Below are 17,325 nucleotides of genomic sequence, written 5' to 3'. Positions count from 1 at the left end.
GAATGTCCATCCCAAAGCAGCATCAGAAGATATGAGGCTATAAATAAGGAGAGTGCTGTAATGGAACAAATTGAAGAGTGACAGTTAGGCTTTAAGCCCTTTCACACTTGAACCTGTGATTTTTTTTAACTAGTAAATTTTTTAACTTGATGTGATTCACACTTGCAGTTTTAATTGTAAGTGTTTTTTTCCCACCAAAAGGATGGGGAAAAATCATTTTATGGAGGATATGGCAACTTCAGGATGAACTGCCAACGATGCCTTGTTTTTGAAAAATGTACCTTATCTTAATGATATACATTTTTTCTCACTGAAACTGAAAAACCCTAACCAAAATTAATCGAACCATCTAAATTTAAACTGCAAAAGGTGAGGAAGCCAAAATGTGTTATGGTGTGAAGGTACATCAAAGTTGTCGTTTCCCAGAATGTCCAGACGTAGAAAGACCGCTTTCTACATGTGCAAGTACAGCATGGCTTTGGAAATACAGAGTATGTGCTTAACTGACCTTCCTGCGTCCAGATTTGTCTCCTATTGAAAATGTACAACACATCATGCGGAGGAGAATCAGACAATGGCGACCACAGACTGTAGAGCAACAAAATTCCACTTGAAAAACTGCAACAATTAGTATTCTCTGTTCCCAAAAGATTAAACAGTTTAAATAAAAGCAAAGGTAATGTAAGCCAGTAGTAAACATGGACGTGTCCCAAACGTTAATGCATTACAGGCAATTCATTAAAATCTTTAGATATTTACAAAATATTGGAGCACTTTTTAAAATTGTTGTTAACATTTTTAGTTCTTAGGTCAACTGCAATATTTCGTTAACTTTTGTTTGGAAACACCAGCATTAAAATATCCTTCGAGTGCCATTTGTTCTAATTATTCACCAAATGTGTATGAATCAGTTGCAGTCAGGAAGACTGGAGATCTGGACATTCACTGTGAGTTCTGTAATCATCAGGTGAGTGTGATTAGTGTTCGTTAAACACATGGAGGAAGACAAGTGCAGATAATGAAGTTGAAGTAAACAGACAGAACAAAAGTGCATTTTATTTGGTGAAAACACACGTGAGGCATAGATTAGCCAAGCAACGACCACGTTAACACACACAGATGTTAGAAGTTGTGTTTTTGTGAAAATCACCACACAGGATTCATGAGTGCAGTTTCCCCAAACAGGGTGAAAATGAGATTTATTTAACCTGAAACCTTTTCTCTCCCCCTTCATTTTTATTTTTTAACAAGGTACACAATTGTCTGCACACATTATATATACACATATATATATATATATATATATATATATATATATATATATATATATATATATATATATATATATAGCGACTGTGTCTCAGGTCTGATCATCTGACAATCACAGTAAACTACATGAGAAACCATGGTCATGGCAATCATGCAGAAGTTAGAGAAGAATAAAACAAAACAGACTAACAAAAAGCAAACAATGCATATTAATACTATTAATTTATGAACATCCTAACAGCCTGTACATGGCAGCTACTAACACCAGTTAAAATCATGGTTGATTTAAATAGTATTTACATATTACAGGGAAATGAGAGTTACACGTTTGAATTTTTTCAATCCAGGTGTTAATTCCCACTGAGAGGATGAAAAAAGTCAGAAGCACACATGCATGCTGCCTTCAGGTCTACAGCCAGCTGTGCTCACACGGTTTTGAGGCAATGTGCACTTGCAGGAGATGGGTTTATTAAAAAAAAAAAACACACAGCTGCCTACTGAGGTCACTAGTGGAGATAAAAAGATGCACCCCACAAAATAAAATAAAAAAAAAAAACCAAAACAAAAAAAAAACAAAAAAACAGATGCACTAAAAGGCCATGGAATCACATAAGTTTTTTTACTTTGTGGTTTAAATTCCTATTTTCAATATGTTAATTATGCGGTAATTATCTCATATAAAAAATTATAAAATAAATAATAATAATAATAATAATAATAATAATAACAATAAATTCTTAACTCTCCATGGAAGTCAGTGTAAAAGGATTTTATTCCAAGCTGCTGTGTTCTAATAATAAACTAAAAGTCCAAGAGAGATTTTATTGGACAGCGACGATATAAAATTGTAAAGAATAAGAATTTTGGGCTAAATATGTGTCGGAATGTAGACGTAGGTTGGAACAAACTGAGCAAGAAATTGTGAAAATGAAAAAATGCTCTGTGAAACAGAGCTCAAAGCAGGAGGAATGGTACACTCTGCAATGTTCTGTTGGGATAATGACTGAGTAAACAAACAGCAATTAACTTATCTCAGGAAAACTGAGTGAGGCCTTCTAAGACATTACACAGCTTGGATTCGGAATGTCTCCCTGATGTAGGTGCAACAGCGCCAACTAGTGGCCTAGTTTATTCTATTTTGTGTGTGTGTGTGTGAGAGAGAGAGAGAGAAAAAGAGTGCTGTGCTTGGTGGTGTTCTGCTCTCTCTTGCTCTCCCTTTGAAGGCTGGGAAAAAGTTGGTTTCACTGTAGAGGAACGTATTCTGTAGGGGGTTCGATGCTGGGGGTTTTAAGTTGGTCATTTGTGTTCCAGTCTGAGGAGCTGTTCCTTACCGTTGACTGTGAGGGACTTCAGCTGACCATCTTCCTCAACCTCAACTCGCTCCTGACCATTCTCCACAATGCTACATGTGCAAACACACACACACACACACACACACACACACACACACAAAAACAAGCCATTACTTCACAATTACAAATAAACCCTTGTTACAAGTGCAATAACACAGCAAAAAACAAAAAACACAAAGATTTGAAGGTGAAATTTATTTGCCTGGAAGTGGTTTACGCGAATCTCAGACACAACCCCAATGTCACCATGCTTGTGCAGAGGATGGATATTTTATAACTAAACCTATGGTGGACAAGGCCAGTGTAATGAGCTTACAATATATTTCAATGTCACTGGTAAACAATAGGACATACAAACTCATTTGGAGCTGTAATCCGGAGCCTTCTTTAGTATCATTATTGCAAAGGCCAATATATTGGGCAGACCACATGATTTTATTACAGAAACGTAATGCTAGAACTCATCACAAACTAAAATACATTATATGTCCAAAGCTTTGCAGACCTGCTTTAGAATGAGTGACTTTAGCTACTTGTGTTCTTTTGAGTATTCTGTTGGTTGATGAAATAAATGTCTGGTTATCAAGTCATCTCTAAAATCTGAGGGCAGTGTTAAGCAGTGGGGTGATCACATAAAATACAACGTTTATATAACTGCCTACCATTTCTGGTGGATTTTAGCCCAAAACCTTAAAGACGCATGGAGAAAACAGGCTAAGCTAAAGGCTGGATGCGCTTGAATAGCTGCAAATGAGGTTTCGATCACCATATAAAATCCAGGAATTGCGGTAAAGAGCAGTGTCCTCTGGGATGACTGAGCAACATTCAGTACATTCTGAATGAGTCAGATTTGCAACTACCTTAGGGTTAAATCATGATCTTGTGGCTGAAAGCCGTAAACAAACCTCACAGAAATGTTTGAAAATCTAACACAGGTCCATATCAGAAGACCAGAAGCTATTATGGCAGCAAAGGGAGACATTTCAGAAGAGTATCCGCAAATATTTGGTCACATAGTGAAGCGACATCTCCTAAGAATACAGTCAAGACTGAATCCATGCAACATGACTAGTCCCTGAAAACTTTTTTGGCATGTTTTGACTTGAACTGCCCCAAAGCAACAGTTCAGCTGCATATCACATTTACACAATTTTTGTCTTACGCATTAGCATTCAGCATTAATGGTTCTGAAGTTTGTTTCTTTAGTTTTGCACTGGAGCTACAAGTCTGCTATAGCAAACATGTAATTATGTAACATGTAACATGTCTTATGCACACACACATCTCAAAGAGCTAGGCTTACTTTTATAACACAACATCCAGGGACAAACTATAGTAAGTGAATGACTAAATGTGGGTGAGAACACAGACTAGTGTAGGAACAAACTAAATGTGAGATCTGGAAAATGAACCTTGCAAAAACCCAAGCCCATAGTAGAGGAGACGGTGGGACAAATATTATAACCTTCAATGTGATCATTTGGGAGAACACTGTATAAAATTATATAACATTTTTCATAAAGATCAGTAGTAGGTGGAGGCGGTAGTTTGGGATTAAAACGTGATGGAGTGTGGTACCGTTTGGTGGTGATCTTTCTGCCATTGATAAATTTGGTGGAGGTGGAGACTGAACGAAAATTTCCCATGCTCCCTCCTCCTCCTCCCCCTCCTCCTCCTCCACCTCCGAATGAAGACGAAGAAAAAGAGGTAAAGCTTCCTCCGCCCATCGGCCCAAAGGAGGTGAATCCTACAAAAAAGGAAAAGGTGGCAAACAAAGGCTTGAATGCGCAATGTTCTCTATACATCAGACTCTAAACATATTTTAACAACACGTGCTGAAGACTGGGCCTTATCCATTGCTTCTTCTGAAGCTGCAAATCTGATTTGTGCCCTAAACGTCACTGGGTTAGATTCATTATGAAAAGCTTCAGTGTTAGGAAGGAAAAACTGTGATTAATGTGGCAAATTCTATGATTAATTAGTCACAGTTTTTCCAAAATCAACAGTATATAATATAGAATATGTATATACACATTTAGACCTTACACATTGCTGTATTGATACCTCAAAAGTTGGCATAAGAAAATACAGAGGAATCTTTCTGAGGACATTTGAGTTGCAGATGATACAAGGCCAGCAAATAACACAGAAACTCAGAAATGCATAATGTTTAGTAAATACTGAATCACACTGACACAAACCTGAGTCAAAGCCTGAGTATCCATGGCCAAATGCAGGGAATCCTCCAAATCCACCAAAGAACGAGTCAGTAGTGCGACTCCTCATGCTCCTCGGCCTACGACCAACTCCAAAAAAGTCATCAAATGGGTCATCCCCTGGGGGGGAACAAAAAAAAATTAATAAATAAATAAAAAAAATATATATATATATATTTTTTTACACGTGTCTGCCTGTGTACTCTTGTTGGCAAATAGTCATGTCCTTAAAAATGTCTACCTTTTTATTTGTTCAATTCTCTAAAGAAATAATATGCCAAGTAATATGCAGTTTACATTCCAGTAATACACCAAACATAATGACCATGTATTTGTTTCTCTGTTCATTCTCTCAGTGCCACTGTCCACAAAAGCCATTCTACAATTACAGACTGGAGTCCATCTGTTGCTCTGCATACAATGTGTGCCCTGCCCTGAGAGCAGGATAAGATTTAGGTGGTGGATCATTCTCAGCTGCAGTGACACTGACGTGGTGATGGTGTGTCAGCATGTTGTCTTGGTATGAGTGGATCAGACACAGCAGTGCTGCTGGACTTTTTTATAGACCTCAGTGTCATTTCTGAACTAAGAAATGTCCACCAACCAAAAATAACCAGCTGACAGTGTCCTGTGTCCACTGATGGAGTAGAGGCACAGTGTTTAAAACTCCAGCAGCACTACTGTGTTTGATCCCACTCATACACACTAACACACCACCAGCACATCAGTGTCATTGCAGTGCTGAGAATGATTCACTATTTAAATCAAACCTGCTTTGGTGTGGTCCTGACTATTTGAAGTTGACTAGGGTCAGTCTAGACCACTGATTTCTATTGGCTCACACTTCTTAACTTAAACTTTAGATGGTTAAAGTACACAAAGGAGCTTGATGCATAGTAAACTTACTTGCTACCTTAAACAAACTACTTTGTCCATGTTCCCACATTCTTTCAAGTGAACAGTTTTTTTCGCTCAGATGTATATGCATGTAAGTGTAGTTTAGGCCTGTGTATATAATGTACTTAACTAGTTAATTTTGTACTGTTTATATATATATATTTTCTTTAACTTATTGCTCCAGGGACCTGGAGATTGTGGGTTCAAGTCCTGCTGCAGGTGACTGACTGTGAGGAGGTGTGTGTTCTCCCTGTGTCCATGTGGGTTTCCCCACATTTATATCAGCAAACAAATTGATTTTGTGTTATTTAAAACTAATAACATTAAAGTTTAGAATGAAGATCCAACTAAATATTCATCATTCATTGTCTGTAACCGCTTATCCAGTTCAGGGTCACGGTGGGTCCAGAGCCTACGGGGAATCACTGGGCGCAAGGCAGAAATACACCCTGGAGTGGGCACCAGTCTTGCACAGGGAAACACACACACACACCTATGGACACTTTTTTGAGTCACCAATCCACCTACGGATGTGTGTTTTTGGACCGTGGAAGAAAACCAGAGCACCTGGAGGAAACCCACGCAGACACAGGGAGAACACACCAAACTCACAGACAGTCACCCGGAGTGGGACTTAAACCCACAACCTCCAGGTCCCTGGAGCTGTGTTACTGAGACACTACTTGCTGCACCAGATGAATATTCAGAAAGATGAAATTAGAATGGTTATACAAGTATATTTAATACTTCGTTAACTTCTTGTTGCTGTCAAAATGCTTCAAATATTTAAAATACTAAAACAAGTGTTTCATTTCTGCTATTTAAATATGTACTGTGTAGTTTATTGCTGTATATAATACAACAAATTCTGCAATATGAGATTTTTTTTTTATTATTTTCTTTGTAATGAAATTCTTTATTAATTTTAACCTGGTGACGAGATGAGACGAAACAAGACAAGATAATTGTTTAATAGTCTCACAGCGGGGAAATGTACAGTGTTTCAACAGCAGAGATAGAACAAGTTACACAAAAATACAAAAGAAAACTGGAAAAACTAGAATCAGTGTGAACATTATATTAATAGATCTCTAAACAAAATCAACAATATTTACATTCAAAATTTGCACATAAATCTTATATTGCACATATATATGAAATGGATATTGCATGTTGGAATGAAATGACATGAAAACAAAACTTCCATTGCACTTGGAAAATATATCGTTATTGGTATTTTATAATAAGAAAAATAAGGTACAAATTATGTAGTATGGCTGTATAGTGCATGTGTAGGTGTATTTAGTCGACTGGGAGCAGTGTGTTGTTGTACAGTCTGAAAGCAGTAGGGAGGAAGGATCTGCAATAATGCTTCTTTGTATCCCTGATGTGGAGTAGCCTGTCACTGAAGGCACTGCCCTCATGTCTCATGAATGGGGTGAGAGTCATTCTGCCGCATGGATGCTAACTTAAATAGCATCCTGCTTTCTCCCACCACTATAACCTAGGTGTTATAAAAGTCTACTCTTCTAATGTCTGTATCCAGATGTTCACAGTTGGAGGGGGCACCAACCAATTCTTTGGTCTTCCCTGTGTTTATCTGGAAATGATTCCGTAGACACAACTAAAGTCCTGTATCAGTTCTCTGTATTCCCGTTATCCTCATTTGTGAAGAGGCCAATGATTGCCAAGACATCAGAGAACTTCTGCAGGTGAAAGTCTGGGAGTTGTGCCTGAGGTCTGCAGAGTGCAGGGCGAAGAAGAACGGGACCAAGACTATCCCTTGTGGAACCATTGTACTGCAAACCACCCTTTCAGACACACAGTCTCTAGTCTTCAATTTGTGAGGTAGTCTAAGATCCAGTTAGACAAGTAATGATTCACTCAAGCATGTTCCAGTTTGTCCTTCAGGAGGCCAGGCTTTATGGTGTTGAAAGCACAGAAGGAATCAAAGAACATGATTCTCTCTGTGTTCCCAGGCTTCTCCAGGGGATAAAAGGCTCCAGGTAGGAGGAAGATGTTGGTAGATGAAATGAAGTGGGTCCTTAGCTGAGCTCAACATTAGGCGGAGATAGATAAGGACCAGTCTCGAGTATCTTTATACGTTCAGATGTAAATGCCAATGGCATGCATCTACAGAACTGCTATCAAACAAGATGTTCTCCAGAGATGCAGTCCTTGTCAAAGCCTGAGAAACATGTTGAACTATTCCACACAGTTAAGAGCCTAGCACTGATACGTTCTTAGTTTTGATTTTCCTCAGCTTATTTCTCACCTGGGCTGTCATGAACGTCAGATTTGGGCAGGGGGGCTGGGTGCTGGAGAGTATGGATTGGAGGTTAAGGCTGTCAGTCAGAGAACCTGGGGGGTTGCTGTTAAATGACAGCCCCTCCCCCATTTTTTCCACCCCCATTTGCAACACACTACAGCCATCATCTGCCACAACCATAGCACAGACAAGCAAAAACAGAAAAATCACATTCTACAAAAACATCACCTGTTGTCAGTGGTTACGCATCTACACTGTTACTCTTTTACAGCTTATTTCTAGAATGTCCCTGTTCCATTTCAGGACTAATTTGTATCTGAAAACCCAAAAGCCCAGGGCAAAAAGCGTAATAGGGTCACTCCTGCTGCTCACTAAGCTGGCGCTAGTGTTACTGCCAAGTTAAAATAGCTTAAATCCATCTGCACTGGGATTAAGGGAACTTTTACTCAGACAATTATCAAGAGGGACATTTAAACAGCATTTGCTGAATAGCACTAAGAATATGATTGTCACTGTACACAATGTTTGCAGCATAAAATGAGCCCAGAGTGAAAGATGATGACCTTTCACCTTGTATTATTTTATATACAGTACCAGTCAAAAATTTGAATATATTTCATTCGTCATTGGTGGAATAGGGCTCTTCGCTGTATAGAACTATGTACCAGCCCTACCTCTGCACAACCCAAGTTACGGTCTCAAACACATTAAAAAGGTGAGCAGTTCTACAAATGAACTCTTGACGAGGCCACGACTGTTCACTGAAAACCATCCCAGGTGATGACCTCATGAAGCTGATTGAGAGAGCACTTAAGCGTAATTTGATTTGACATTCAGTTAAACAACTACATAATAAGACGTTATAACCACAAGGTAATTTATTTTTATATATTTTTTATGTACAGGCACTGATTATAATGCAAGTTATACAATATGCTTCAGACCAAGAATCAAGGGTGTTTTGGTGTTTTTTCTTACAAAATTAGTTTCTCTCCTACGACATTATTCCTCTCTTCTACAGCGTCAATTACAAATGGACATTATGCAAATTAGGCGATGACGCAGTTTAGTGACTTCTAACGACAGCCAGTAGCTACTTTCCTTACTGAGGAGTTGACAACACTGGAAAAGGGCTAACAGTCTTGTGAGGCATGACAGCAGTAAATGTGGCTGCTGGAAGAGAATGGTGGAATAGAAACTCAACTTGATTTTTCAAAAGTGATTATTTTATTAAGTAAACAGGGAAAAATTCAAACTAGAAACCAACTGAAGGATTGCATGCAGTGAGGGGAAGGTGCTTGTTGTGGAGGGGATGCGCAGGCTTAAAGTAGATACACTGATGGGGGCGCATGTCCAAAAAGTTTGAAAAACCTTGGCACAAACTGCAGTGATATTACTCACTACCCTAAACCAGCCATATGTTTACATGAATAAGAGTATACTATTACTAGCAAGGCTAAAGTCATCAGCACGAGCATTTTCACCTATTTGTTGCCATGTAATGGATGTAAACAATCAAATCTCCTGCAGTATATATATGTATATATATAGGTGTATTCTTCAAATGCTGTACGTGTATTAAAATTTTTCCAAAAGGGTTTCCTGTAGATGGTGTGGTCACAAAAAATGTCATATCGACAGGGACACAAACTTTTGCATGTGATATACAGTCTAAAACACACCTACCCCTGCTCCCAGTTCACTACAGCCTCTTGTTTTACAAAGAAGCTATTTCTGAAAGCATTCCTGCTCTATGATGCAAAGTCTCATCTGGGCTCTGTGGAAGTGCCCTTTGCCATATTTAGCATGTCTGAGAGTGCTACAACACATGCCGTGCTGCTGTTGGCCAACGGCAGTTAGCAGCACGATCCAGACATCACAGGACAACTGAATAAACTGCAATACAGGCATGAGCGAAAGTTTGGTTCCCCTTGGCAAAACAAAAACAAGCTTAAATACTGTCTATGGAACACACACACACACTTCTACAGGTTTTATAATTGTACCATTTGCTTAATTTAACAAGTTGGTTAGAACAATTCAATTATAGCCAATTTTATTTTTCAACAAACAAAACTCAACAAACTCATTGCATTTTTCAGAGGAATCTCCATATTTAAGAGTGTTCCCTGAATAGGATGTGTTCATTTATTTCCACTGGGAAAACCAACAGCATTTGAGTAGGTTGTTTGCAAATTTTCAAACACATCAGTATGTGCCGATTGTTCAAAACTAATTAAAAATAAAAATAATTTGACTTTATTTATTTATTTATTTAAAAGGAAAAATACCCTAAATTCATGTCATCTGCAAATACAGATGTTACATCCAAATACACATAAATGTATAAAGAACTAAGCTTGATTTAATTAACTAATTAATTAATTGTGACTTTTATCAATTCATGTTAAAGAAAAAATAAGAAAAATAAGACTCAGAAGCTATAAAATATGGATGTCACTGTAAGAATGTTCAAAGCAGTGATTATTTTGGCATATCTTTAAAAAAAAAAAAAAAAAGTTTAGTCTTAGTCTTGTCTCAAATGTGTTGTCAATTTTAGTCAATTAACATGTGTTAGTTTTAGTCTAGTTTATTAAATGAAAACTAAAAATATTAATTCTAATTTTAGTCCATTAAATTAAAAATAAATCAATTAATAAATAAAAGCTGAATTTTACTCATATATTTAAAGGTTTTACTGTTTTAGAGGTATTATTTATTACTACGTTTCCAAAATTATGGAAGGAATATGGCTTTTTTTGTTAGACATTATGCATTTGTTTAACATTAACATTTGAAATTCAAAGTTCATGGTGTTTACAAACCGAGACTGAGTCAATCTCAAGAGTTTCAACTCTATTAATCAGGTTAGGTCAACAGTTAATACGAGGAAAGCCGGATGCTCAAAGAAATAGTTGTTCAGGCGTCTATTTCTCTTCACTATATTTACTTTAATAACTGGTCTTTCACATTATAGTTTAGTTTTTATTTGTTGTTAAAAACATGCCATAGTTCTCATCTTCTAATTTTCATTGTGAAAGGTTTGGACATGAACACTAATTTGATTCTCTGTCCATCTGGACTGTCCTCACCCTTCTCACAGGTTCCTTCATTCCTCCAAGTAAGTAGACAAGTTCTTACCAAAAAAATCTGCGAAGGGATCTCTGCCTCCAAAGAATTCCCTGAAGACGTCTTCAGGATTACGGAATGTGAATCCACCATACTGACCATCATAATGCCCTGCCAAAGGAAAGGGTTTATGTAATGATTCATTTAAACAAAACCACACCTTAATTAATATGGAAATATTGTACATAATCAGAATTTTGAATGTACCTCTTCCTCCTCCTCCCCCTCCTCCTCCATTTAGACCTTCTTTACCGTATCTGTCGTAAATAGTACGCTTGTTTTCTGTAGTCAAAAAGAAATAGTGGGTGTAAATGTCCATGATCTTCTCACCCAAACAAAAATATAACATATAAATATATGATAATAAATAAACATTTTGCCAGTAAATATGTTTCATTTTAAGGATGGCTTTACACTGAAGTTATACACCATACATTTTTACAAAACAGACATCAAATCTGGCACTTAAATCACTGGACATTTTGGTAAGAATTAAACATAAAATGCTTGTTGTTTATAGGTTTGCACCCTTTAACATCCAGAGTACTTTCTGTAAAACCAAACGACAATGAAATACACGTAGACCAGACATAGCCACCACATTCATATTACCACAGCCACAAAGTCATTTAAGGCTACTCTACCAAAGGGTCAGTTACATTCAGTTACAAAGTAGTAGGGTTGGGCAGTGAAACGCTAATAACGCATACCATGGTATTTAAAAATGTGGACATATCTCAAAATGAGGGTGGTATTTATGATGCGTGTGGTGTGTAAAACTTGTGTCTTTAAAAGTCAGCTAAAATATTCATGTGCATTTAACAGAGCCACAGGGAGGGAGCGCTGTGGGAGCTCAATGACTGCTGATGTCTGAAAACAGGTGGAGAAAAACACAAGCCACACAAGTTTAGTGCTGGAGTTTGGGGTAAAGAGAGAGGAACATGGCTGTAAACAGACAAAATACTACGAAAATCATTCATTCGACTGTGCTCACAGGTATATGGCTTCATATGTGTGTTTTGAGCCTCAGTTCTCTGAAAAATCTGCTGTGGTGTGCTTGTTATCGCCAGCTGTGCTTTGAAACCGTGTAGAACCGTCTAATTTCACTTATTCTCTAATTTTTCTGTCCCTTCAGCACCAGTTGCTGAACATTTGCTCTCTCAGAAACTGGTTTTTACCATCAACACGTGTCAATAACGTATACGGCAATAATATTTGAGACGGCATGACGGTATGAAAAATGTGGATCCCTACAAAGTAGTTTAGATAATTCACAAGATGCTGCATTATTGTAAATAAAAATATGTTTCTACTGGCTGGCCATAAACATTTTGGGGCTCTATGTGCAATGTTAAGATAAAGATTTTATTTCCTATTATAATGTTAAGGACTTAGCCATTAAAGTGAACAGACATTTATAAAAAAAGAATGTTAAATGGTTCATGACTGTATAAACTTCATGTCCAAAAGTTTGCAAACATCCCATCAATAAGTAACTTAATCTATTTTAAGCTGCACCCATTTTGAAGTTGTGTGCACAAAATACGTGAAAGTGTATACTCTCTAAAGACAGTATGAAATCACATCAGGCACTCTAAAGCAGCTGCACATGAGCCTAGGTCTATACCAAGGATGGGTCTGAAGTGTATAAGTCTCTTCAGCATTGCACTCTGGAGCAGTGAACCTGCACACTCTGGAGAGATGGAACTCCATCCAGTGCATTTGAGAGGAGTTGGAGTATGTGTTTGTGATCCAGAGTTAATCTTTAACATCAGAAACTGATGTCATAAATGTCCTTGATGCTGATTGCCTCAAAATTCCCATGCAATTCCAAAATCTGGTGTAAACACCACACGGAAAAATAAAAGCTGATACTGTAATAGGTGTCCACAAACAGCTGGCCATATAATGTAAGTGTATAAACTTGGGTCGGGCGGTATAATCTCAATTATCTCAAAATGAGGGTGATATTTATGACTTGTGTGCTGTCAACTTCCTGTTCTGTGTTTTTAAGTACATGGCCAGTTCATTCATGTGCATTTAAGAGAGACAAGGGTGGGGGAATCCAAATCCATTAGCCTACAACAGTTGTGAGTTTAGCGCTTAGTTTGCGTTAAATGAGAGAGGAATGAAGCTGAAAACTCAACTTCCTGCTTAAAAGATATGAGGCTTTATCCTCTAAATGTGTGTTTTGAGCCTCAGTTCCCTGGAAACTCATCTGCTGTGGCTAAATCACAAGTGCCTGTGAGCTGGCCAGCTATGCTTCTAAACAGTGTAAAAGCCATCTTATTGCACTTGTTTTCTAACTTTGCTCTCTCAGAAATATGTTTTTATTGTCAATGTGTGTCGGTGTGTACTCTTGGGCTGTGCTAAGCTGAAATGCACTGCACTGAAAACCCTTTATTCAACACACTCACGCAGCCTTGAAAGCAGGATGGTGGAAAACAAAAGCTAGAAGGATTTGGAACTGAAAGCAAAGCAGAGAGAAGCATAACTCTGTGCAAATACAAAATAAAAGAGAAAATACTTAATATTCCTTTTATAAACCTGTATTTAAAATTCTCAATATTAACAACAGTCCTTTGTTTTTTTAACATTTCATTTCTCTATAATGGATTCTGCGTTTTGGTTCTCAAAAATTATTTTCTCAGTTATGATTTGTTCTTTTTTGTTCTCAAAACTTTTGGCCATATTTTGATGCCACAAACATCCTTGTGATTCCATGTGTCTTGTGTATTTGGCTGCATTCCAAACACAATTTTAACCTGAGATTAAAAAGTCCAAAGCTAATCTAATCTAAATCAGACAATCAACTCCAGATGACTTCAGTGCTACATAACAGTTTTGACCTGCTGTGAATCCATCATTATGTAACTATCACATAACATTAAACCAGCAGCTGCCAAAGTAACTTCATATGAGCCAACACTGAACAAATAATATAGCTCACTGCCATATGATCTGCAGTACACCTGTCATACTGCTACAACAGAAAATACAATCACCCATAACAATGGATATATAATCGAACTGCAATTCTATTTAAACTGCTGTAAATTTCTTAGAGTAATTGCAGTGGCATGTCTGGTCCCTTTTAGTCTGTTTCAAACATGCACTATGTGGCAAGCTGAATGACATATGCTCATCGAACATTTCTTATGAAATTAACGCTACACTCACACAGCAGGTAAAAGTGGCCCAAACCTGATTACATGATCAAATCTCATCTGTTTTGTTGTGCTGTCTACACTGTCTATGTAATGCGACCTATATCTGACGTACGTCTAAACAGACCACACTCAAACTGTCCTGCATGCGCTAAAGGACAATGCTACCGGTGCTGACCAGAAGGAAATGTCCAACTGTTCCATTCAAAGCACTTTAATTTTAGAATGGAATGGAACCGAACTGGTGTTTTACCGCAGCGCTGTTTCACGAATCTCGCTTTTCTTTATTTCAAACGAGTCTGAAAACCAGGGTATAAATTAAAGACTTAAAAGAATATTAAAACATGATATTAATAATAACTGATGTTGCTAGGTCTCTCGTAAATATGTCTCCAAAGAGGGCATGAGCAGCATAATGAGGTTAATATTTCCCTGATCCACATCTGAGCAGTCTTCATACTGACATGAACAATTTAACATTGATAAAGGACTACTAAGAAATTAGTTCTTCATGTGTTTTGTTTTTTTGTTTTTTTTAAACAATGAAATTTAATTCCGATTTATTTTCCTCATAAATGAGAGACAGGAACCTGGATAAAGAAGTTTCACACATCGCATTGCCACTGATCAAATATGTTCTATAACACATAAGAAAAGTGGTCCAAATCTTTTTGCTGGTCACAGAGCCACACAAACAACATGAGTGTTACATGTGAAGAAACAGATTGGATATGGGCCACTTTTTAATTCTGCTGTGTGAACGTAGGGAGCTAATAATCCAGCATCTGTATACAGTTAAATTATACAAACTCCTATCACAAAATCATTAACACACCCCAAATGATTTGGGACAGCCTCTAACTTGTATGAGTAATAGCCAATGTAAGAGTACCACCTACCAATAAGGGTACAGCATGAAAAACATCATATATTAGCTCTATATTATAATAATTTGACCACTTTTAAAGTATTCTCTAAACACTAAACATGCAAACTGGAAAAATATTATTTTAAACAGGAATGCAAGCCACGCCTTTGTACAACGTAAAACAATGTCAAGTGCTGCAGAACATGTTAGACAAGATTACACACACACACACACACTTACTTTGTTGTTTATAGTTCAGACAAACAAGTTAGAATGGTTTTCAAATAATAAAAAAAAAAATTAAACCAACATAAACCATAAATGAAGAAACATGTAGAAGGAAGCGATCCAACAACGATCCAAGTCCAAAGACAAATAGAAGTAAATTACTCTGAAGTTAAACAGTATATGTAAGGGGAATGTGAAGAATGAAGCCAACACTAACTGCAAAAACTGGCACGGGGCTATCGCACAGCTGCTGATAAAGATCATCAAGGTCGGTGAAGATAGACGACACATAATTCTCAGGAATCTGAACTTCCATGTTGAAACAGCCTCAGTAAAAGGCTTGGTTTTACCTAAGGTGAATATCTGATAACCCAAAGCCCAGATGTGAGTAGAAACAAGCCCTTAATTAACCATCCAACATTAGTACCTTACTTTATTAATGCTCTTCTAGCTGAAGGCAAGCAATTTGTAACACCTAGAGTAAAGCCTTTCATGAAGATTACCAGCTGTTGCTCTTGAAATATCTAGACTAGCTACCCACTTAGCCCACTGACACCTCTGAACATTTACCACATTATAAAATTAAATATAACTGATGTTGGTCTATGTTTCTCAACACCATTGGTTACAACATTCAGAATTAGGGTGAATCCCATTTCTCCATTTTGCCTAAGGGTGGGAGGTCTGCTTGGGGAAATAAACCCACAAACATTTATATTTTCTCTTTTAACATTGTATTATCTTAACCACAACCCTGAACTTGATAAGCAGTCACAGCCAAAGAAAGAATGAATGATCTTAGTTTAAATGTATTTTGACCCTTTTCTTCATAACAAGCTTAAACATCACTAGTATGTGTCTTGGTACGTAACTAGTTAATTCCAGTTCCACATTAAATGGTGAATCAATTACATTCTGCCATTTGAAGTTACTACAACATTTAAAGACATTCTGAGGATGTTTCCTCACCATTTGCTAGCTCTCCAGGCTGTTTGCATGGTCATAAACAGTGTTTACTAAGCTCCGGTGTTTGAAAATTTGGGTTATGCTAGGTTTTCTCATATCTAGATTTGTTTCATTTTTTTAGACAACAACTGTTCCTGTTTCAGATTACTTAATGTGGAAATGTCTCAGAATTGAGACAGCTAACTGCATTATTGTGAAGTGCAACAAAAATGAACTTGAGTCACAAATGAGTTTTGTGTTATTTCAAAAAGTGAATAAAAACTTCAACTGCATACAAACAATAGCCGTCTTCCTCAAACATGCCCTTCCACCTTAAAGTACCCAGACCTTCTGGATGTAAACAAACCAGAGAGAACTGCACTTCGTCACCATCCTAGACGTCCCCTTTATGTAATATTTGCCCTGCTACTTTCTGTGCAAGTTGTTTTTGAGGAAGTCATTATTAAAGTTATTGTTTTACTCAATAGTCTTTTACTTGAGTATGGATTTAGGCAACACTACAGCACTCTGCCCACAGCCAACAGAAGTCATTTGTTACTGCTCCAAAAGAAAAGCATGTGTTCCAAGGGAATAGAAGTCCAAAGGGGTTACTCATGAATCAGGTAACAGCAGAGTACAGAAAACCGAGTTCAGCTTACCCAGTCTCAAAGGACAGTTCCAGTAAAAGTTATAAAAAGAAAGAAACATTGATTGGGAATAGTAGCTCTTTAAAAGGCAACAGCAAGTGAAACTCTACAGGGATGACCTTACAGGCTTACAGTCAGAAGTAGTAAACAACATTTTCATACATAATGACATTAAATAATATTACATGGTGGCACATAAAGGTCCTTTTTAACACTGCACTGAGTACGAGAACAGACAGCTGGTTTATGACCAACTACCAAAGACCAATGCTCTAAACTAGGACCAACATTGTACTAACGTTTTTTCAAACTTATTAATAGGGATTCAACAATGCATC

General features: G+C 37.3%; 1 protein-coding gene across 5 annotated transcripts in view; it reads right to left on the bottom strand.

Annotated features, from left to right (window-relative positions):
- The window catches only part of dnajb6b (DnaJ heat shock protein family (Hsp40) member B6b), a 77,470-nt gene that overhangs the window by 33,198 nt on the left and 26,947 nt on the right, over positions 1 to 17,325 (bottom strand). For 4 of the 5 annotated variants that reach the window (XM_066680364.1, XM_066680365.1, XM_066680363.1 and 1 more), the window contains 5 exons: positions 11,340 to 11,414; positions 11,145 to 11,243; positions 4,823 to 4,957; positions 4,200 to 4,368; positions 2,601 to 2,671 (listed from right to left, as the gene is read on the bottom strand). In XM_066680364.1, coding sequence (XP_066536461.1) covers positions 2,601 to 2,671; positions 4,200 to 4,368; positions 4,823 to 4,957; positions 11,145 to 11,243; positions 11,340 to 11,414 — 549 coding nt within the window. Of the gene's footprint in view, positions 1 to 1,059; positions 2,672 to 4,199; positions 4,369 to 4,822; positions 4,958 to 11,144; positions 11,244 to 11,339; positions 11,415 to 17,325 lie in introns of those variants that run through there. The other variant, XM_066680366.1, reaches the window with a different exon arrangement.

Source organism: Hoplias malabaricus, chromosome 9 (assembly GCF_029633855.1).
Source record: "Hoplias malabaricus isolate fHopMal1 chromosome 9, fHopMal1.hap1, whole genome shotgun sequence".
Lineage (NCBI taxonomy): Eukaryota > Metazoa > Chordata > Actinopteri > Characiformes > Erythrinidae > Hoplias > Hoplias malabaricus.
The sequence above is the reverse complement of the archived record's forward strand: the minus strand, read 5'-3'. Positions and strand labels throughout refer to the sequence as shown.